Source organism: Trematomus bernacchii, unplaced genomic scaffold (genome assembly GCF_902827165.1).
Source record: "Trematomus bernacchii unplaced genomic scaffold, fTreBer1.1, whole genome shotgun sequence".
NCBI lineage: Eukaryota > Metazoa > Chordata > Actinopteri > Perciformes > Nototheniidae > Trematomus > Trematomus bernacchii.
In genome coordinates, this window is record NW_022987654.1 from 77,553 (window position 1) to 101,088 (window position 23,536).

At 39.2% G+C, this 23,536-nt stretch overlaps 1 protein-coding gene across 2 annotated transcripts; it reads right to left on the reverse strand.

The window, feature by feature from the left end:
* Positions 1-85: 85 nt before the first annotated feature.
* On the reverse strand, positions 86-21,179 carry slc6a11b (solute carrier family 6 member 11b). 2 transcript variants are annotated; one of them, XM_034135014.1, is made up of 15 exons: positions 20,931-21,179; positions 19,975-20,202; positions 19,295-19,429; positions 18,870-19,010; positions 18,615-18,696; positions 16,911-17,043; positions 14,211-14,345; positions 8,495-8,598; positions 8,086-8,210; positions 6,951-7,063; positions 6,411-6,548; positions 4,999-5,101; positions 4,198-4,298; positions 3,525-3,695; positions 2,212-2,361 (listed from the first exon to the last, which is right to left on the reverse strand). In XM_034135014.1, exons 2-15 carry the CDS (start codon positions 20,183-20,185, stop codon positions 2,218-2,220), a joined length of 1,836 nt encoding a protein of 611 aa, XP_033990905.1. In that variant the 5' UTR covers positions 20,186-20,202; positions 20,931-21,179; the 3' UTR covers positions 2,212-2,217. The 2 variants fall into 2 exon arrangements, with proteins under 2 accessions (XP_033990904.1, XP_033990905.1); XM_034135013.1 differs by lacking the exon at positions 20,931-21,179 and having other exon boundaries at positions 86-2,361; positions 19,975-20,185.
* Between the last annotated feature and the right edge of the window lie 2,357 nt (positions 21,180-23,536).

A 23,536-nucleotide genomic window follows, 5' to 3' on the forward strand; every position in this document is an offset into this window, starting at 1 on the left:
CTAAGCGTGATCTTTTTCCCTTTAAGGGTAACTGCGATGCTGAAATGAAAGATTAGGCTAAATAAAAAGACCACAGCCTTCACAATCCCTTTTCCTGTATGTTTATTCTTAAAAATAGGTAAGCAGACAGTTCACATGTCCTGTTGTGAATACCAAAATGTGTGTAGAATAGTTCAGAACAATAACACTTTTCATTATAATTCTATAACAAGATCATTTGAGCGACATATCAAAAGTCAAAACAAAGATCATATTCTTTTTAATATAGCAATTCTTTTAAAACATCATTCATGTCAAGAAATAGACCACAGATTTTTAGAATGAGATGTACAAATGTGCATCAACATGATCAGTGTTAAACAGCAGGCTATACATCCAAAGCACACAACTAGTAACTTGCACAAACATCAGTGAGGAGGTGAAGATGTCATAATGCAACCAAACGAGCGGGACCAATCACATGTTTAAGAGGATGTCACAGCTTAGACAGGAGGGGCTTCAGTCTCCTAACACTTCCTCTATTCTCTCTTTACTCACTCGATCACACACTTACTCAGCTCATCAATGCCTTATTTCTTTCCCTGCTTTCTTTGCCTCCTCCTGAAAAACTATGTGTAAAGAGACACATTTGAGTTTCATCCCCTCAGATGCTTTCTTCTGATTGCATTTTCATCAGGAAACAAAGGACACAGGGAAGAGAGAAGGGGAGGTGAGAGACTCAGACAAAGCAAAGAGAGGCAGGTAGGACAAGTCATTGGATGAGACTGCAATGGACTGAGATTGATCTGAACAATGAGACCAGCTCATTGACTCTTACCACAATTAAATGGATGACAGGAACAGACTGTGTGTTCACCCCCGCAGTGGCTCTGACAGCAAAACTAAAAGATATCTATTTTTTTCAGTGGGGTTTAAAAAAAGGTCACAAAGAGACTAATCAATTGAAAGACTATCGCTGAAGTCAAAGAAGAAATACAAAGCATTCAGCAGCTTCACAGTTTCATACAAGGGCCGGGTCTTTGCTGAGACGCGAAAGAAGAGAAAGACAGAAGCGGAAAAACATTGAAATGGGCGGACAAGCAGAGGATGAAGATGAGAAAGAAGGAAGAGGGAAAAAACAGAGAAGGGGAAAGAATAAAAAGAGGGGGAGATAAGGAGACAGATGGGTTTTGAAATGCTCATCTGATGGGCGTTCATCTTCTCTTTTACAGGCGGAACAGGAAATAAAAATGCAGGGGTGGAAGAGCGTCTGTCACTCTGTGTTAGGCTCAGCGTAATTGCTGTGAAATGACAGATACCAATGACTTATAAGAGGGCATCTAGAGGAGAGAAGGGTGTGTTTTTAGACTCAGCCCGCGAGTCACTCACCATTTCTAGTCATGAGAAGATTTGTACCTCAAAACAAGAAGAATGCAAATGGTTTTACAGGTTTGACTTGTTATTTGCCCTTCAATATAAACCCTACAGAGCAGAAAGGTTTATTCATAAAGAGCGGTGCCATAGAAATCAGCAAAGCCCTCAAGGACATAATACATCCTAATGTGATGATCAATACCTTAATAATATTATTCAATTACAGCCAGTAAGCAGAATGTGTGGCTATGTTGCATAGCAACAGTATTGAATGCATGTAAATTAGAATTACTAAAGCCCTAAACAACGTTCAGGGTCATGGCTGTTCAGATAAAAAACAGATTAAAAACTCAAAATGACTGTCAGGGGTCTTCAGGGTACGTGTCCTCCTAAAGTGCAGTATCCTCTTAATACACACACACTATGCTGAAAGGTCCCCAAGCTGCTACATCTGGAGAATCACATGTGGGTACCTCGTACCTAATAGAGAGGCACAGCACCTTGCCAGTATATGTACAGTGTAAGTCTTTCACAACACAGCACGTTGGCCCAAACTGTATTGACTGGTTTTAAAATATTAATGGTTAGAAAAGAAAGAAACTGCAGATTGAGTCACACAGTGTTAACTGAAACAACAAAAACAAATGTGTTAACAAAGTTTGTGCAAAACAGAAACAGACTACAAATCATGTAAGCTTTCCTTTTTTCCTTTGTTTTTTTTACAAAACAAAATAACACTCCAAATAATTTGTTACATTTCCTGTTTTGTGAACCGGTAGATATTGTTGTTGTTTGCTGTACTTTCCATGTGTTGGTCTTATTGTGAAGACGGCAGGCAGCTTGGTCGGTTGGTCATGCGGTCGGTTAGAAATGCGTCTCTTTCTCTGAGATGGTGGATACTTTCGCATCAACCTTGAGTTTTGCATCGTTGGCAGCGTAAGGGCTGAGGGCGTTGAGCTTCCCTCTCATCTTCAGGTCGGGGCTGGGAGTCGTCAACTTCTTTATTCTCTGCAGAGAGCATAGAGAAAGATGAATAATCTTTTAATCTTCCACAACAATGCTATATCCTATAGTGGCCAAAGGCAGATACAGCTTGTGCATCTAGTCATACTTAAAACTAAGAAAAGTAACAATAACCATCCAAAATAAAAAATAAAACATATGAATGGACCGACCTTTATTTAAATTAAATAACAAAGTATGTATCTTCCAGGCATTAAATGAATGAATCTTGCCATATAACTTGCTAACTAACTGAATAACCCATACCATTTCACTATTTAAAAATATATGAAGCTGTCAAGAAATAATATAGGTATTGTTTCCAAATCAATGTATCCATTTTGTCTGTAGATTTCTACTGTGCACTACCCGGGCCTACACTCTGTACACCATGTGGATTTCATTAAGACCTGATCAACAAGTCCCTGATATCATTTGTGTACTTTTCATCATGCCTCAGCTCTGCCAAAAGCCCGAGGCCGATACTGATAATCTCTCGTCATAAACCTGCTACAGTATCTGCTTTTGAATCCTTCCTCAGGCGACGATGGGAGATTTTACCAAACGGTGACATAATTCTTCAGAGAAAGTCAAAGGGGAGAAATACCTTACTTTGAGTTATGTCCTTTATTATGCTAAAGGCGTTAAAGGTTTCATCTCTTGTAAAACACTCACTAATGCTGTTCTGATTTTAAGATCTGACTGTAAATAAAGTTGTATAACAATTATATTATATATTATATAATGTTTTGCACAAGCACTTTAACAGACTTGGTTTCACATTATTTTACTTATATTTTCCATAAAAGGCACACTCATTGATGATGTCAGTCACACGTGCAAACCTGTGTAATCCACACTGTGTTTGGTTTTGGGAAATCATCTCGTAGATTAGTTAAAAACACAAAACAAAGTTTTTCTATTTGACTAAACTGCAATTATTGCTACATATCGTGGGCAAACATGACTATTGTCAATGTTCTTCAAGAAAAAAGGCAATATGAGAGAGTGAAGAATGTAAACATGAAGTTGGAAATTAAACTAATGCAAAGGTTTTACAGTTTATTTAACTATGACATTATAAATATCTTCATGCAACAAGGCATGAGTATTACTGCTTTACTTACAGAAAGAAAATGTTGGAATTTTCGGTGAGTTTTCATAAATACCTCAGCAAAGGTGCCAGGAGTCGTCGCGATCTTCCAGATCATTCCCAGAGGGATGCAGACCATCGAGGACATGGCCATGAACCAGCCGATACCATAGCCCCAGTCAGGATAGGTGTACACGTTGTTGTACTTCAGCGGTTTGTACTTAATCAGGAAGAACAGGAAAATGCCCTGCACAAGACAAAAATGACATTCAATTTGTACTTGTTGTATACAATGTCATTGAAAAAGTATGAGGTTTAGTTTTATAGAAAAAGGAGAAAAAGGTCATACAGTAAGTCATACAAATTGTGTCTGAGGCGAACATGCATTTGCTCAATGACTGTGGTTTACATTTGCTGCTGGGTAATTAACTTTACAACCAAACTCCCTATAGCAATGAGAGTTTATTGAGACACTACAAGCAGCAATTTTGTGAGCGAAGATCCAAACAGGCACACGCTCCTAAAGGAAACTGCAACTGAACTTGGTAAAGACTGGTATACTTAAAAGTGTTGCATTAAGAAATATTTAAAACGTAAATCTAAGACTAACTGCCTACACAACTAGAGGATTAAACTTCATTTGAACACACACAAAACAGTATCTGTTCTTTTCACTACTGAGTTTGTCTCCATGATGTGTTGTCGATGCTGCTGCTGATGCTTGATTTTGTGTGTGCGGTCAGACTCACAGCGCAGATGCCTGGGGTCAGGATCATCCAACACCATTTGATGAAGAAGACGGGTTTGTAGCCAATCATGTCCTCAATATTGAGGTAGAATCTGTCACTACCTGAAATGCAAACAAGTGTCACTCAGAGATTCTGCATGTCATCACAGATAATGATGTGATTGATGTCTTTAGACAGTGTGGAAGAAACGTGGTCATCTAATCAGAGCTGCTGGCCAGATGTGGATTCAACGTGGTCCGTACGTTTATTTGAGGAAAGAGAACCAGACAAACAAACATGTTGCATTGCTACATGTAAAATACTATTTACTTAATTGATATGAATGGGTTGCTTTCAATTTGTCTGAGGAAATTAGACAATAATTATATTGTATGTTATATATCATAATATGATAGAAATAAAAATTCTGTCGCAAGAGAGGATATTAAATAGAAAAAGGCACTACAGTACTATTGTATATTTTCTTGATAAAAACGCAGAATGGCAACCTTTGACATTGCTTTTATATCATAATATAATTTAAAATATCTCAGTTTTAAGATTTGTAAGCGTTATATAACACTCTGTGGCTGATGCATGTGTTTGAGTTCATTCTCCAGCAGAGGGCAGAGAAGAAATATCATTGCAGCAAAGAGGGTAAAAGCATGATACAGTGTTAGTGGATAAAACTGTTTTTTCTGTGGTCGAATGTGTGACAGTTGCTTCGGCTGACAAAAAACAAGGCTGTTGTTGAGTGTAGGAATAAAGGTTAAGGAATTTATTAAAAAAAATATTTGTTAGTTATGTTTCAAGTGATCTTACCATACACCCAGCCGATACATATGGACTCAAATATGGCCACAAACAGCAAACACATCCCGCTGGCAGCATACGAGTCAAACAGCTGGAAGACGTACATTCCGCCCTGATAAGACAAGACAGCTGTCAGTTATCCGTCACAGCCACTGTATGAGCATCAGATTCTGTGAACTCACATAAAAAATACATCAGTTACACAGTATATACACACATTTATTTGCTCTTATCCCATTCAGCATATTTGAGATAGAGACCTCTTAACAGCATTATCGTTGTTTTTGTTATCATTGGCCACGGTGTTATATGTGATGTTAATGGCTATCATTGTGAAACCATTCTTGGATATTAAAAGGAGTAATTGTTTGGAATATCTGTCATCTCAACCTGAAACTGGAACAAACAGCTGGTTATCTTAATACAGTATCAATGGTGGTGCTCAGATTTTATCATCCACTCTACCTACCCAAACTTTCCCCAAGACAACACATATTTTCTTTCAGCTTCCTCTAAAGAATCATAAATAATATCTCACGTGCATTTTCACTTCTTGAAAACAGCTCAGAATAGTACCATAATAATGTTTCAGTGATTGTCTTTACCCCCATTCAGCCATGTATTGATCTACAGTCCCAGAGGACCTTTTGAACTGTGATTAAATACTAGTCTTGGGCCTCTTGGGACATTTTATTTATGATGGTTTGTTGGCCACAGAAAAGATTTAAGTGTCTACTGTGCTGGCAGTGTTTGTCATTGGACAATGCAGCAGACTATAAAGGCAAAGAGAAAGGAGAAAGTGCTTTGCTTTAATATTGCAATAATATTCGGCCCCCCTGTTTCATAGCCATTAAGGACCGCTAGAGTACAGCAGGGTTACAGTGGGGATGGACAGAGAGCAGTGCATATTGACATGTGGAAAAGCTTTTAGTGGATGGAAAACCTTGTGTGAGAAACCAAATTATCTTCCATTATTATGACAAAGATGAAAGGTCCTAAAAGCATCTACATGGAGAACTTGAGATTTCTGGTGGTTATTTTATCAAATCTGACCCAAGAAGACGGTGGATCACATGACTAAAATATCTTAAAGGTTTTCCGTCATATTGAGTGTTGAAAATGAATCTATAATGTAGCTGACTGGGTTTTTCTCTCACTTGTACATTGATGGTGATGATGATGATGATGATGATGATGATGATGATGATGATGATGATGATGATGATGATGATGATGATGATGATGATGATGATGATGATGATGATGATGATGATGATGATGCTGATGATGATGATGCTGATGATGATGATGACGACGACTACATATACAAAACTCTGAAACCTGATAAAAAGAACTTTGACAGTCCATTTTATATTTATATTACTGTAGGTAGATTTTCATATTTGTTTGCAGAGCCTTACCTCCATACACATGATGAGTCCTACGAGGAAGGAGACTATAGACATGCCCAGGATCAGATACTCTCTGCGATAGCCTCTCCTGAAGGTATCTGGGTACATGTCCACCACAGCTGTCACTAAACTCTCCACACACACGAACTGCAACAAAAAAAAGGGTATAACATTATTGTCTCAATGGAAACAGCATGGATTAGTTATAAGATAGATGACTAGACAAAACTATCACACATTTAATACAACAGTTATTCTGCAGTGGCTACACATTCAAATCATAGTTATTAGCTCATATCATATATACACACAAAAAGTCTTTCATCAGTATTGTAAGCATTGATGTTCCAATGACTCAAAGCATTATTTAGGGTTAACTTAATTCAAACCAACTGAACGTATTTCAAAGTGTAGGTCAATGTCCATACATAATCATAGTAAAAAACGGATTCATTTTATCTTCCCCCTATTCCTTTATGTATCTTTACTTTCACATCTTTATAAACCTTTACATTTATTATGTGAGTGAACTTTCTCCATAATTCTCACCTGACTGTCCAGACCGAGGAAGATGAGCATCAGGAAGAAGAGGATGGCCCAAAGCGGAGACAGAGGCATCATAGTAACAGCCTTGGGGTATGCAATGAATGCAAGACCAGGACCTGCATCCCCCCAAAAAAAGAACATACAGGAGTCTCCTCAAAGCAAGAGAGAGTTTTTCAAACAATTCAAGACAAGATGAGGCCAAAAATAAATGACCATAGCATGGAACAAACATTTCCTTTTCTTTTAAGCTTCTCCCACATTTCTTTCAGTATGTGAACTCTGAGGATTGTAGGAGATATAGCCATCTATTTGACAGTGCCTACAGTTTGAAATCATTTTCACAAAAGCAGAGGCTTGAAGCTCTGACATGTTATGGTTACTATTATATATGTATATGTGTTTAATATATACATCTGCTTTTCTATGGACTTTTCTAATGTTTCTTCCTTCTTTCTCCAGATGTTTAAGTTCTTCCTTTTGTGCTTAATGGGGGATGTCTTTAATTATTTGGGCTAGATTTTTGCTTTATATTATAATTTATAGTAGTATTATTTGTATCATTATCACTATAAATGAATTTATCAACAGGAAACAATGCAGCAGCCTGTACAATTTCACTAGGCAAAGTGTTGGTTAATAAGCTTTTGATATTTATCAATCAGTTTTACTCGTAAAAAAAACACATAAACATACTGGAAGTACAGGGAAGCAATAGAAGCAGAGAGCATCCTGTCTTCGAGGACATGAATGATATCGGATAGAGTTGTAAACTAAGATTGATTGGTTCAAAATAACAGGAGACATGCAGTGCTTAATTCAAAACCTACATTTGGAGAAACAATCTTGAAGAAAAATCATTATTAAAACATCAAACTTTGTCCTCACCCTGCCCTGAGACAAACATTTCAAATCTCTCGCTCTATCACATTCACTAAATCATTCATACTGACTTGAATAAATCATAATGTGGTGGTCTAAGAGCCTAGGTGAAGAGTGTGGAGTTATATGAATGAATACGTTTATCCATTTCAGCACAAAGACTCAGACAGGCCTTCTCTACTCAACAGTGAGCGTCAGATGTAGTATACGGCTTCATTGCAGATCTGCATTTTAATAAACATGATTGTTATTCTCTCACCAGACTCTGCCACAGCTTCGATGGGAACACCTTGTTCGTAGGCCATAAAGCCCAGCACGGAGAAGATAGCAAAACCTGCTACGAAACTGGTGCCGCTGTTTAAACAACACAGCATGAGGCAGTCCCTGAGGAGCAAGACAGACAGAAAGAGAAGATCACACTCACTGTAGGAGCCGTTACCAGACCGTACACTACAGACGACACAGGCATTTCTCCTCAGATACACACATGTTGTGTGATGAACGAGAACATTAAATTATGTGACCATCCACCGTATCAATCACCTTCTACCAGCTGGGCTTTATGTTGGCAAGTAAAAATCTATTCAGAGATACGAAAGACAACATTTTTTACTTTCTGTCATTATCATTCATCAATATACGAGTGTAGTATTCATATTGTATCTTACTTGTAGCAGTTATTGTTGTAGGAATTGTAACTTCCCAGAGCAGTGAGACAACCCAAGCAGATGGCATAGGAGAAGAAGATTTGGGTTCCAGCATCTACCCATACCTGAAGGGAAAGTGGCATAGATATACAGTAAATAATCAGATTGGTGACGAGTGAAAACAGCCATCAGGAAGCCTGTTTTTCCAACAGCCAACGTTATTCTTTAAAGATATATTTAAGTAATATGCTAATCAAAGTTCTAGAAACTGTTAAAGGCATCTGATATTTTGCCATTGCCCCAAAAATCCATATTTCCCTATTCTGTTTTGGTGAGAGATGAGCATAGTATAATTTAAATTAAACATTCACTTTTGTACCTTCAAAATACTTAAAGGTAGGGTAGGTAATTTTGGAGAAACCAGCTCGAGATCGCTAGAATTTGAAAATACACAGCCGGAAAAAATCTGCCACTTCCTTACAGAGCCCCTCCTCCAACACACACGAACGCGCACATGACCAATGAGGGCACGAGATAAGTTTGTGCCCCGATGGAAGGCTGACAGGCAGGTAGGCCATCCAGTTATTTTAGCCGGGCCGGCTAAAATGATTGGTCGTGCTTTTTACAGTATTACGGCTTCCACAGATGACATTTTTTTATGGATTTTTTGTCAAAGCACTGAAGATATTCATTGCTATCGGGATGTTAAGAGCATTCCATGGAATATAACAAAAGTGTATCTCGAGCTGGTTTCTCAAACTTACCTACCCCACCTTTAACAGAAGGTGTTGTGAGAGTATGTTCAATGAAACTGTTTCTTGTGGCATAAACCTTTACAAATTGACAAATAACATTTAAAAACTGTAAACTGGTGCTAACACGCTAAATGTAAATGGTGAAGAGTCTTACAAATGTATCAATGTCTATATAACTTTAACATATTAGCATTGGCATTGGTTGTCATTGTTTGTACATTTTGGATTGGTATTTGTAGCTTGTAGGTTGAAATTCAACATTTGCAACTGTGTTGCTTTGTGTCTAGAAGTTTAACAGGTTATGTTATGATAAACAAACCTACGTACTGTATTCAGAATATTTTTGTGGAACTTGAACTTCTCACTTAACCTATGCTAATTTGTGTAGCATAGACTGAGTCATTCAAATATATGTAAGTATGGTGATAATTTGTCAAATACTTGAATCTATTAAAAGCTACAGAAAAAGAAAAACTGTTGAATTGTAAAATCTCAACAACAAAACTGTTGGAAGTTACACATACTTTATTAATTATTTTTGGGCTGGCCAACACATTCGGATGTTGTGTGGGGTTATTTAAAGAATCAGTGTCCTCTCCAGGTACTGAATGGGGAAGGAGCTTGCTACATGATGTAACTCACAAAACAACATGTGACTATGACACTGACAAACAACCTATTTTGACGTTTACTGTATGAAGACTTGTTGGTCAATAATTAGCTGCAAAGATGAAATGTCTGTGAGTATATTTCTATGCAGCAGCGATCATTAAAGATCGCTATTCTCAATCTCTCAATCTGTTTAATCCTCTTTAGGGTACTGGCTTGTTCCACCATGTACTATATTGAAGGGAAAGCTTCTGGATATTTCCTGTATTAATACAAGCAATTCAATATGAAGTATAATTGAAAAGCTTAATTACCTTCTATTTAGCCAATTATTATAATGTGGACATGATTCACAGTATTTTGATTCATGGGCAGCATGTGGATTTACACATGTAAGGTTCTTCACTGAGGCAGTGAAGCAGTAAAATGTGCATTATAAAACTAGTTTGTAGTTTAGCACAGGACCCTTAAACCCGCTGGATAGCCTGGTGTGCTAGCGAATTCAAACCTAATGCAGCATGGCTCTTTGAAAACTCTCTCACATCACCATTCAGCAACTAATCTCATTTCCCTACCGAGAAACAATTAACAAACGCACGGTCTTCGTTCCCTCCTGGGAGTAACCACGGTAACTTCTGTGACCTCACAAACACAGGACTGTTCCTGTGGAAGAACAGGCCTTTCTCTCCTAATGTTCATTAATGTTCCCTTTAGTTCACCCTCGGCTGATGGCCGCACAGCACAGGGAAACGTTAAAGGCCCAGGCTCAGAGAGAATCACTTGTTGATGTTGTGCCTAATTTGGCCAGCTTGTGTTTGGTAATGTTGAGACTGTGGCTCCAGGAAACGTTCCTACTGTGTGAAAGCTCGATGACATTGACCATAAGATAGCGGTCTTGTAATGTAAATGTCCTGCTCTCGGTGCTCCTCAAGTCCCACTCTTTGTATTCAAAGGTTAGATATTTATATATGAAGAGCAACAGCATATTTGGCTGAAATGAATAAGCCAGATTTTCCTCATAAATGTAATTTTAAATGTACCGAATATTCATCAAGTTATATCGCAATGTACGGATGTTGCAGGCCTTCGACATTGAGTAAACAAGGGATGTTCTTTAGGTTCAGCTAAACAGTCAAATGTTTTCTTGTCCTTCTTTACTTAAAAAAGTACATAATGCTCGTAACTACAGTATATGTGTCAAACTTAGTTTCAAAGTAAAGACAGAAACACTGTCCTCCTTTAGCAGATGAACTTGAAAACTCTGCATACGCATCTTTCTGCATGCAGTAGATAATGTGATGTAACCAAATGCTAAACACACAGCTAGCTACACATTATACGATTAGAGACAGGATAAAATATGACAGAGGATAAAGGCTGTCTTAATTGTAATTTTACAAATGTGCATGTTGCTGCTGTCATGTAGCATTCTTGTCTAATGTTTTTTCCAAATAATGTTGGTAAAACGCTTTAACTTGGTGCTGGGCAGGTATTAAGCTGAACATGTGAGTCTTTAACAAGTCTACCAAGAAGGCGTATTATATAACTGTCTTGCTTATGTCTGGTTGTTAGTCTTTTTTGAGGAAGGAGGGTACCAACACAACAATATCCTTGGCCTTGCTATTTTTGAATACGAAGGGAAGACCATTTTGATTCTGGAAATAAGCAAGGAATTACAAGGTTTGTTTGACTAGTGAGAGGCTGGGGAAAAGACACTAAAAGCAATATATTTTCATGTACAGGGCATGGAAAGAAAACAAAGAAGGATAGGAGGGAAGTGATGCAAAGTGCATGCTGGCGTGTGAGCAAGAGGGGGAGAAAGGTAATATAAAGAAAAGAGTAGGGGAGGCAAGATGGAGTTTAGGGGTGTAGAAAGAGCGGGTGACACGCAGCCACACACACTCCTCACAGCCTGGAGAACAGAACAGAGCCTTGATTGTCCCTGAGGAAGCTAATTTAACATTGGTGTCAGAAGTAATGTCTTCCTCTGCCAAACAGCAGCGCTTCTTTATCACCATCCTTCAGTCTCTCTGTGCCTGCTTGAGTCTTTTGTTTCTGTTGTGTCTCACTTGTTCACCATCTATCTGTATCCCTGCTTCTCTTTTTCTAGTTCTACTACTTTTACAGATGCAACAGTTATCTCACTGGACAACAACTGGGAAAAATAATTACATTCTGCCATCATCACTGAGGCTTACTTTTGTGAATTGAAATGCAATGATATAAATGTGAACTGGCAGTTTATCAAGAGTTTCTTTTGTAGTCTTTTAATAATGTATCATTTAGTCCAAGTCAAGCCAAAATGTTCTCAACACAGTTTCCTACCACAAGGAGCTGCTTTGTACAAACGAAAAATAAAGAATGGTCTTACTTGACAGAACAACTACACACTGACTCAATTGTTTCCAGGGCTGTAATGTTCCTTGTCATCACATCCATTGCATCTTACAATGATAAGTGGCAGATCAAAACTGATTTTGTTCTCATTCTGTAGCTTGCAACCATTACTTTTGCCTGCTGAAATGTCAGCAGAAGAGTTTATCAGCTGTTTATCAGCTGAGCTAACATAGCTAGCTAGTTGGTAAGCTGTCTCAAGCCGATTATGTTTCTAGCTGATTCTTTAGTTTGCACTGAAGGCTTTATACATGATATTTACCTAGTAAGTGTGAGGCTAAAGCTATCTCATTGGTAAACTTAGTGATGTGATCCATTCTTGAACCTTTCATTTTTTTTTTTCATTTCATTTTTATTTGTTCCGTTCATGGTATGCACGACTTAATGTATAATCATTGTTAACAAAACATGTCTCTGTAAATACACCATTGACCGAAAAGGAGCAGGAAGAAGGAACCGAATGATAGATAGCTGCTTCAGGAAGAAAGCTACTTAGCTGCACAGGCATGCCAACAATTGCATCTAAATAAGATAATCCTTTTGTGACAATTTTGTCTTTAAGTTTTAAAAAATAGTAAAACTGTAAAAAGTGTAAAATGCCCAATGTTGGTCGTGTTGGGGTCCCATGCATACATCAATAACAAGCTTGCAGGTTTGCCAAGTTACAGTCATCAAGCTGTGATTGGACAATCTCCGTTGGGGGAAAATATTAAATGAATGGTCAATACCAAAGTCATGTCAGAAAGTTTTCCAATGCGAAGAACTTAAAATTGTTCCATATTGTTTTTTTCAATAGTTTAGTGTTAATATTTGATTTCCCCAGTAAAAAATATGCAAATGTATCTATTTATCCATATATCTACTACAATAAACAATCTCAATCGAACACTGACCATGGAACTAGTATTCCTGTGTTCTGATCTGTTCTCTATTTTTCACTGAAACTCTTCATCTTTCTTCATTCATGTTGTCATGACACCCCCTCCACTGACATTGCCTTGAGCTCTGTTGCCTAGCGACCCAAGCTGTCTGCTTTTTCCAGGCAAGGTCAAGGAGTCAGATCAGTGTGTGTGTGTGTGTGTGTGTGTGTGTGTGTGTGTGTGTGTGTGTGTGTGTGTGTGTGTGTGTGTGTGTGTGTGTGTGTGTGTGTGTGTGTGTGTGTGTGTGTGTGTGTGTGTGTGTGTGTGTGTGTGTGTGTGTGTGTGTGTGTGTGTAATACATCAATGCATCACCTCCATTAGCCTCAAATTCTGAACTTTTGCTCTTCTCCATCCTCTGAAAGCTCACAATTTTCTTGACCTTTGATCATCTCATCACAGGCATGAAGTGTCAGCTCTGCTATAATAATCTTGGCTCCATATTACTAAGCCAGAGTTGTATAACTGCCACTGGGTAGTAGAAATTACGGCAAAAGTTTAAAACGTTTATATATGTATAAATATAGTTTGTTCTTTCAAAGATAAAACAGTCATAGCTTAAACAAAGTGCAATTGGACTCAGTCAACCAATCAAATTAACATTATTGCTGCTTTAAATGATAAACAGAGGAAACAATAACAACATAGAAGGGAGTAGATGTATAGGTCATGTTTCAAAGATGTGTGTATTATGTACAGTATTTAGCGTGTCTTATATAAGGTTAGGTGCTTACTTGATGTGCAGCATTAAAAAACATCAACAACCGGATGTGTTTTTTTTTGTGTAGTTCAGAAAGAGCAGCAAAAGGGAAAGTAAAAGCAGCCACTCTGCAGAGTCTTATCTGTAAATATGATGTCTTACATCTACAGACAAGAGCAGTATTATCCGACTATTCAACTTTGACAAATGCGCCACCTGCAGCTAAAAAGTGTTATACACCAGTATATTTTTGATTTATACAGCTAGCCAATGGGTATCGTTTTTTTAATAGATGGAAGGAAGCAGATATGTTTGACCCGTTTACCAGTACATTGAGAGAGATACAGAGGGTCCAGGCCTACCTGAGGGTCAGAGAGACGGGACATGTCCGGGTAGAGGTAGAACTTGATCCCCGTCCACGCTCCTGGCAGCGTCACTCCTCTGACCAGCAGGACCAACAGCATGGCGTAAGGAAAGGTAGCTGTCACATACACAACCTGCAGGTATAAACATGCACAGATTTGAAATATTTATCAATGGACAGATCACAGTTGACACTGAGTCACTGCCAGAAGTTGTGCAGAGCAAAAAAAACCTGCGTATGATGGTCACAGCTGAAAAATGTTTTTCTATAACCAACATGTCCACCTCCTCGTCCATTCAATAAAGAAAACAAGTGCCACAACTACAGGACAGCTCAATGATAACAAGATAACCTCTCAGACAGTAGGGTGAGAGGGCATTGAAGGAATGTACACATCTAGACTGGATAAGAAACATGAGTGGAGAGATATGTGAGAAGAACTTAGAACAAGGAGTACATTAGTATTCGTTTTTGCATCTCATGTTTTGTAAGTATACAGTACATCTATTAAGGTGTCATGCACAGCACTAGAGTCAACTATAATACAGTTAATTCAGCCCAGTACAGTAGCTAGAACTTGCTAACCATCAAACCAACACTTATTTTTTATTTAACTATTCAGGTTTTGCAGAATTGTGCCCGACATCTCAAGACTTTTAGAAACCCCTTGAACAAAGACCCTGGTCTCTTGGAAGGCAGAGGCGGGCAACATACATCCCCTGGCTCGCTGGCATCCAGTCAAAGTCCAATTGAGGGCAGAACAGGACAGAACAGAGCCAGGCCAGGAGACTGAAAAGAAAAGAAGGCTCCTCTGGCCCCGTCTCTTAAACAGGAGAAGCCCAGAGGAGTGATGCTGGCAGTGTGGGAAAATGTGCTGTTCTTTGAAGCACGCACAGAAGTGCACGAGTGTACACACACAAACACACTCTCTCAGACACACACACGCACGCACGCACGCACGCACGCACGCACGCACGCACGCACGCACGCACGCACGCACGCACGCACGCACACACACACACACACACACACACACACACACACACACACACACACACACACACACACACACACACACACACACACACACACACTTCACTCACAACAGTGAAATGGGTGTGCATATACTACAGGCAAAGAAGTGGACCATTCACAAATACGGGCCTCAACGCTCACTTACATGCTCACTTCAATTGCACGTACATCCCTGGTCACATCACAGTACAACTGCAAACAGAAGTTTTGTGAATGGAAACTCGTTTTTTAAGTGGGAAACAAACATATTGTTGCAGGTTTTGAAGCATTTCATGCAGGTTATTCCTTACTCGAACTGCAGAGAAGTTACATTTAATTTTACCCTCAATATATCATAACACGGCGACATTCTGCTTTGATTATACTAAACATTCTTCATCTTAAAACCTCAAATAAAATATCCAAAAAAATCCTACAGTAGTTTTGATCAGTAAAGACTGAAGACATAGTGAGACTGTGCTCTCTCTCACTCTGGTAATCCTATAGTAGCCTACAGGGGAGAGTGTGGGAAAAGTTGTCTCCTGCCGGGCAAACCCCTCCTTTAATTTGTCAAATAAAACGATCACACATCCTAAACCTTCACGCCCTCTCTCTCTCGATCTCTCTGGAGATGAAAAGGACAATATTCAATCGCTCCATGAACTTTTGATGTTCCACATGCTCCATCCAGCTCACCATGGGTAAACATTTAAGCCACCACAAATGTACTGGTCAAACTTGCCCCTGCCTCGCCGTAAATCTAACAGGACGGCTTAAATGTGAGAATGGCTGGCAAACACAACCAACAAAAGCAAACAGCTTAGCAGAGTCGGAACTGAATGGGCTGTAGGGTCTGTTGAGAAGAAAGCACCTCTCTCTTACAACGGGCGAGCTGTAGTTTTATTTCTCATAGCAGGAGAGAGTGAGAGAGAGAGGCAGAAGAGGCAGAGGCTGAGGGTGTACTCTGCATGCTCCTCATGAACGCTCTCCTCTCCTCCAGTGAATATAGGAATCAATCTTGGACCGGCTGCTAAAGCCCAGCCGAAGAAGCCTTCTCCCCTCTTACTTTAGAGCCAGACAAAGACACTCAGGGAGATATAGGCATTGCCACCTCAATGTTTCCCCCCCCCCCCCCCGTCATGTACAATGTGAAGCCATTTTCCTCACACACCTCTCCTCTTTTTTACTTTACTCTATTTATTCCCTCTCTTTTTTTACTCCAAACTATCTCTTCACTCATTCTGGCTCATTGACTCTGAGAGGAGTTTCTAAAGGGTGCAGAGTCCCCACGTCCACCTCAAGGCTGCTAGCAGGGACTCAAGGAGGACATTAACATGGATAGAGGGATGGGAGGAAAGGTAGAAGAGGGTGATGCTGACACCCCTGTTGTCCTCTATTTGCAGAGGGAATGCATTTGGCTCTGTGAGAGTGTTGTTTTGAGGGAAAGAGCTATAGATTGTGGCTGTTTTAGTGTGCAAGACGAACATTAAAACTGCTGAATGAAAATGGTCAGTAACTGCATAGTAGCATGCAGACACATAGTAATCCCTCCATCATGAGTTGGATGCAGTGTTAACAAAATAACACCATGTAATACTAATGCTACTACTTTGTCTATTTGCGGGGTTCAAACCGCACATACACTAACACACACATGGTAAACGTGCATTACGCATTGTCTCACCTTGCCAGTTGACTTGGGTCCCTTCCAGATGCAGAAGTAGCAGATGAACCAGGCCAGGGCCAGACACATGGCCAGCTCCCAGCGCATTCCCCCCATGTGCTCAATACCATCTGATATTTTCAGAACTCTGCGCCTGATTTGGCACAGAAAACACAGATGACTTACCATTTGATTTAGTTCATACGCACGTGTGACATAAGAAGAAGCCTTTGTAAACATAACACGTAGAGCCTCTGCAGACTTTCTAATATCATTCTTAATGTGTTAAGTGCAAACTGTGTTAGACAACACAGAGGAAGGATGATAAAGAATAAACGTTAACTTGAATTAGCTCTATACAAAGGGTAATGTAATTCAGCCTGGCGATTGAGGAAGCAACCACAATGTGATACGATTTAGAAAAATATGATCCGCACTGCGGATTAAAAAACTAAATTGGAAACAAATATTTGTATTTAGTAATTGTTGATTTCAAGACAAAAGAGTCCAATAGCTTTTAGTGTATGACTCATAGTATCGGTCGATTCAAAAAAGTTCTTCCCTGTGATACACCTACAGGTGTGCCGTGCAGGTGCACATTACAGGGCACATTATCAGCGATTATGACATCAAAGCTTGTCGGCGGGGGTTATTCATCAGAGAGTTTCCTGTCTTTTGAAGCAAAGCTAGGCAACAGCATTGATAGAGGATGAGAACAGCTACAGAACTACATGGTGCTGCCAAATCTTTGCCACCGAGTTCACCCCCGGAGCTCCTGACCGGCCATTGATCATCGTGACATGTTCTTGGTGGCCGGCCACAGGCCAGGTCAAAAAAAATAAAAATGTTTCCTCGATTTGGAAGTCTGCATTAAAGTCTTGGTCAGTTCAGTCTGACAAATCGCTACAGCAGTGACACACTTTTTATACTATTGCACATCAGTACAGAAATAAATCATACAAACATGTGTTTATCAATCTATCAAACTATTTTTCAGGGATCTAATTGATCTGTTTTTTTAAATGATTTTCAAGCTCCTACATATTAATATAAGACGAGTGTAACATCCTGCTCTGATATGAAAGTTTGTTTATGCTGTACTTACAGTACAACACATAACAGTCCTTCATGGCAAAGAGCCAGCTATTCGTGCCAACAACATGGTGGTTGTCTTTTGGCTGTGTCTTTTCTCTGGAGTAAGGTTCATGTTGCTGGCTTGAATCTAGTGTTTTCATTACCAATACACAAATCATGTAAATCATTTGGATTTTGACACGAAAACACGGATTACAATTTTAATTTAGCTACTTGACAGCAATATATAAATTATAGATTTTCTTTTAAAAGGAAATGTAAACACAGCCACTGGCAGCGAGACAGGAAGTGTGGTCAGCATTACACACTGACAAGGCCACACACATGGCTCTAGCTTGGAGACAGCTGGCCTACCAGAGCCTGTTGACACACAAATATATAAAAAAGGGCTGACTAATTATTTGGAGAAAGTTGGGGGGTTTGACTCAGATTTCAACATTTGAGTAGATAATGACATTAAAAGAGGACTTGACACGTGCCTGAACTGACAAAGCATCTCCTTGTGTTGTTTTTATACAAACTGTGATTGATACTGCAAACCTTCAGAGATGAAAGCCATCAGCATGCTTTGCATTGGCACTTTGCACCCAGATGAAAACTAATGAACATGTAATCAAAAGTTGTACTCACTCCCAGAACTCAATGACTGGAAAGGTTGTGTTGGGGTTTGTAATGTTGGTGGCATTTTCTCCATAGCTGTCGACACAGTTCTCTGTTGATACAAAATGGCGTGTTATTATATTTGAGAGCGAATAGCAGGTAATGATGCAGATATGGCATTGCAAATTAAATCCTAGGACGCATTATCTGTTTTACTCTTGAAATAAAAAAGATGCACAATGTTATGGATAATGTTGTCTTATATCTGATGTTCCCTCCTCCTACCTGTGTTCCAGTAGTGACCACAGGACGCCCACGGCAGCTCGGTGGTGAAGCAGTTGAAGAGGTAGAATATGGCCCAGGCAAGGATCACTACATAGTACACGTTTAGATAAGCTTGAATCACCTGCGTTGCATAGCCAATACCTGAAAACGCAAAGACATACAGATTACAGATATTCAAAACTGTAGCGATTTTCAATAACTCTAACATGCAAGGATTCACAGCTGCAGTGACTGACAGTAGAACAACCTGTAGGAGTTTGTACAGGTACAGATGATCATCATGAGGAAATACATTTTTTAAAGCAGTGTTTATAGTGAATGAGCAATAATTGAGTTCTTAAGCCCCAAATACTTTGTCTTTGTATTGTAATTTGATCAATTATTTAAATCCTGAGCACACACCAATAACAGATATATTTTCTCACCCTCAAACAGCGGGCAGATTTTCCTCCAGCAGGTGATGCCTCCCTCAGTGGTGAACTGACCCATGGCAGTTTCCAGGAAAAACACGGGTATACCGCAGCACACAAAGAAGATGACATATGGGACGAAGAACGCACCTTTATGAACACAAAGGCAAATGCAGAGAATGGATACCATGAATAAGGTGTATGACATTATAATAGTTCAAAACAATCTTCAACCCCAAAAAAGAAACATTTATCGATTATGAAAGCAATGATTCTCAAAATTCAGATGAAAGCACTGACTATGATACCACTCTAATGTAAAATGACCTTTTTCGGATGAAGAATGGATGCATACTGTGCTTTCTAATGGTACCTAATGAGCAAACCTACCTCTGTTATTATTGCATAATGGATGAAATAATAAAGACCCTCATATTTTAAAACACCTTTGCCCTCTTTCACTCAGTAATGTGTCTTTTACATTTTACTGACCAAATTCTGTCCTACCTATGTATTTAATCAGAGGTGATATTGCTGGTTTTTGTTTCTCTATAAATGTGCCATTCCATTCCTCTCTGTCTGATGTCCTCCTTCAAGTGAGATCTACTAATGGTATAATACAACAACCTCTCCTAGCACCTGTATTACTTAGTGTATGTTGATCCTTTTAGAACCGACAAAGCAAACTTCATTACCTCCTCCATTCTTGTAGCAGAGGTAAGGAAACCTCCAGACGTTGCCCAGCCCGATGATCTCTCCAGCCACAGACAGGAAAAACTCGATCTTGTTGTTCCACTGGCCCCTCTCATTGTACGGCCCCTTCTCTATACTTGAGCTGGACCCTTCCGGGTCTTTGCCATCTTCTGGTTTACCGTTTATAACGGGCCCGCTCTTCTCAGCTGGCATGACGCTCCAGCAGCCCGCTGAGAGAGAGAGAGAAAACACAAGGACAGAAGAATTATAAAAGGTGACCTCATAACCAAAACCTGGATCCAAGTGACTTTTTCCTGACTTTGTGTCTTTCATGGAATATCTGAATGGGACATTCCCATTAATGCAAAACCACGCCCATTGAACAGTCCACACTTATATATGTGAAGTTTCAAACAAACTGAAAGAAGTCAGATGTATTTCACTTACTGTATTATGTAACACCATGGTTCTTTAATAAGCCATATCTTTTTCTTTTTTTTAAATGAGCAGCTTGGTTTAAAGTGTGCTACCCCATTACCTATTCATTTAACTAAAGGGTAACAACATCATGAATAAAATAAAGAAGAGCAGAAAACAGACATTTTACATTAATGCTGTCAGACCAGAATGAGGAGGCTTGTAGGTGGGCAGATACAAAGAAAACTTAACATTAAGCATCCTGCAACTAAACTAATAACTTTTAAGAACACTGACTAGCTCTACTGCTTGATATCACTGTAATTTAATTGTTATACATCATAACAATAACTTCATAATTAGTGGACATACAGTCAACTTAAAATCAATCAACCCAGTTAACAATATCTACTGCACTACCTGTATGTTCATGAGTAAGAAAGTTATACTGTAGTCGATCAAAAAACAACACAACAAACTAAAACATATCTGATCATTCAAATATAAGTCAGAGGCATGAGCATTAAGTGGCTTCACTCACCAGTCTCCTATTGAACAGTGGCAAAGCTCCTTTTGGCTCCCGCGATGATGCGCACTAACAATTGGCTTTACAAAAACACAGGGTGGTTAAGCCTGATCAGGGCGGTGAAAAAAAAACACAAAGAGGAAAACGAGAACAATCTGGATCCGCGTTGAGTAAAAGTGGTGTTGTTGAGTCTCCCGTCTATATAAAGGATGATCCCAGACAGAGTGAAGGTAGATATTTGCACCGGACGATGGATAACCTGCGACTGCGCTCCCACTCTCCAAGCGGTCCACTCTCAAGCGCCTCCACTTGGATAAAAGCCAGGTGGTAACCACTCTAGCTCTCGCATCAGCGTAACCACGGCCCAGGGAGCAGGGTGACATGGGGATACGGGCACAACACCAGTTAGACGTGTGTTTGTTGGAAGTTTAAACAGGAACTTTGGAGTTTCTCTAAAAAATATAACACTATGAAGTCGTTTCTTGAATGATTACACCTGCCCAATCTGGTTTACATGTGGCATAGGCCAGCCTTCACAGTCGCCTAGATGATAAGAAAAGCAAAAAGGGTCAATTATGTAGCCTGCAAATATACCTTCATATCATGTCTATAGTCTACCTTAAAGCTGTAGATTTAAAATGCAACCAGCCACAGACACTGGTGTTTGCAGATGAATAGGCAGCTAGTTTGGTTAGCTTGCAAGTTGGCAAGTAGAACACCAAGCAAGCACCTAGCTTAAATAGCTAATTTCGAGTTCCATAATGGCAATGACAAGTTACATTAGCAAAGTTAGCATGACCCATTGTAAGAATTTCTGAAATGATGAGGAAGAGACCCATGTTAAAACAAACTGGACATTTCCTCTAGGCCTAGGCCTACATGTTTTTTTTCAAGTCAGCTTTACTAATCTTGAGGTAGCATTGTGCAAGAAGCAGGGTTTCAAACTTTCAAAACTTCACATTTTTCAAATTTTTCAAATTTTTCAAATTTCAAACTTGATCTTAAAAAATCCTGACTTTTTTCCATGATTACTCAATAACAATATGTAAAAAATAATGTGTACTACATGTAGGCCTACTGTAAAGCATTTATTATTTATTTTTAATATCAAGTCTGTATTAGAGCTTGATACATCAGCATTGGCAAATATAGGGTTACAGATTAGAATCATCATAAGTTGTCTGAAACGTCAAACCACCAAATGTAATTAATTTGTCTTAATAATACATGCTGCTTGAAGAACAAGTTTCAGTTATGTCCTAAAAAGGAGTTTATAGGGTTTGTGCTTACACAAGTAGATTGCCTGGTCTCCGGGCGTGATAGACTCGGTGCACTAGGAACTCCCTGACTCCAAAAGCCTGACCTAGTCTCTAAGGATCTCTTCACGCAAGGGTCACACGTCATTAGAAGCTTAAAGGAAGTGCCCTGCATAAAAAGTACGGCCACCCAAAGCGGCTGGCAAACACTCACTGTGCTTTTTCGGGCAGAGTCAAGTCCTCTATTTATGTTGCCCTGTACAACATTATCAGAGAGGGAATGCTGCTCCGTATAATGTTCCTGTTTTCATGCTTCTGTGCGCTTTTATATGATTGGTAAAAAGTGACACATTTATTTCTTGAAAAAGTGCTCGCTCGATGTAGCTGCAGTGTGGTGATGATAGTACACAAAACAACCTCATTACATTCTAACACTTAAGGGAGATTGAATGTGAGTTCTGAACTACTATGGGAGAGACACTGTCTTGTTAGAAATAGAGAAACCTTTCACTCCGACACTGGATGGTGTGTTGACAAGATGTCTCCAGGTCATTCTCTTTAACCATTATCCGTCTGGCCTGCCGACTCCAGTACAAGCAAGATGCTTCAAAAGGGTTGGCCTTTTGCTCCTATGGGACCACAAACTTGTGCCATTGGTTGTTAGACTCGGGATGAACAGAGTCACTTTGCTGTCCAGTTAGGAAAAACAAACACAACTTGTTACTAGGATACATCATGTCATCAGTCTTTTACAAGGTGCTGTGATTGAGAGAGAAAAATAAGTAAGTACTTTACAAATAAGCAGAAAGACAGTAAAGAGAGAAGCATAACGAGAAATTGAGAGTGAGGAGGAGAGTGGATAATGCCACCTGTCTGCATATCTGCCGTCCTACTATCACATCATTTGACGAATCACTCTATAGTACACATTTATTTTGCTTAAGTGGATGTACATGGAACAATGCAGTTGCTCTTTTTTACATAAAAGTTCTGTTTCTCCTTCATTTTGCAACAAAGTGTAACAACAACTTTAGCAACACTATGCATTGATTTTGATTGTTGGCTTCTGAGCAGTTTGTCAGTGCTTATATTCAACATTAGCAAGAACTGAAAAACATATTTGTAACGGACTTAACAGATAAAATGTACAAATCTGCTTCTTTGGACATATTTAGTAGACTATAGCACATTTTTAATGAAACACCTATTACTCACCAGAACAGGCACTTACCTTTACACCTTTATATATACAGTCTATGCTTTACACAGAATATCTTGTAATCGTTGTAATGTTAAGATCCTCATGTGACAGTAGTACAGTATGTGTGACATAAGGAATTCTGCTCAAATTAAAGCTATTATGAA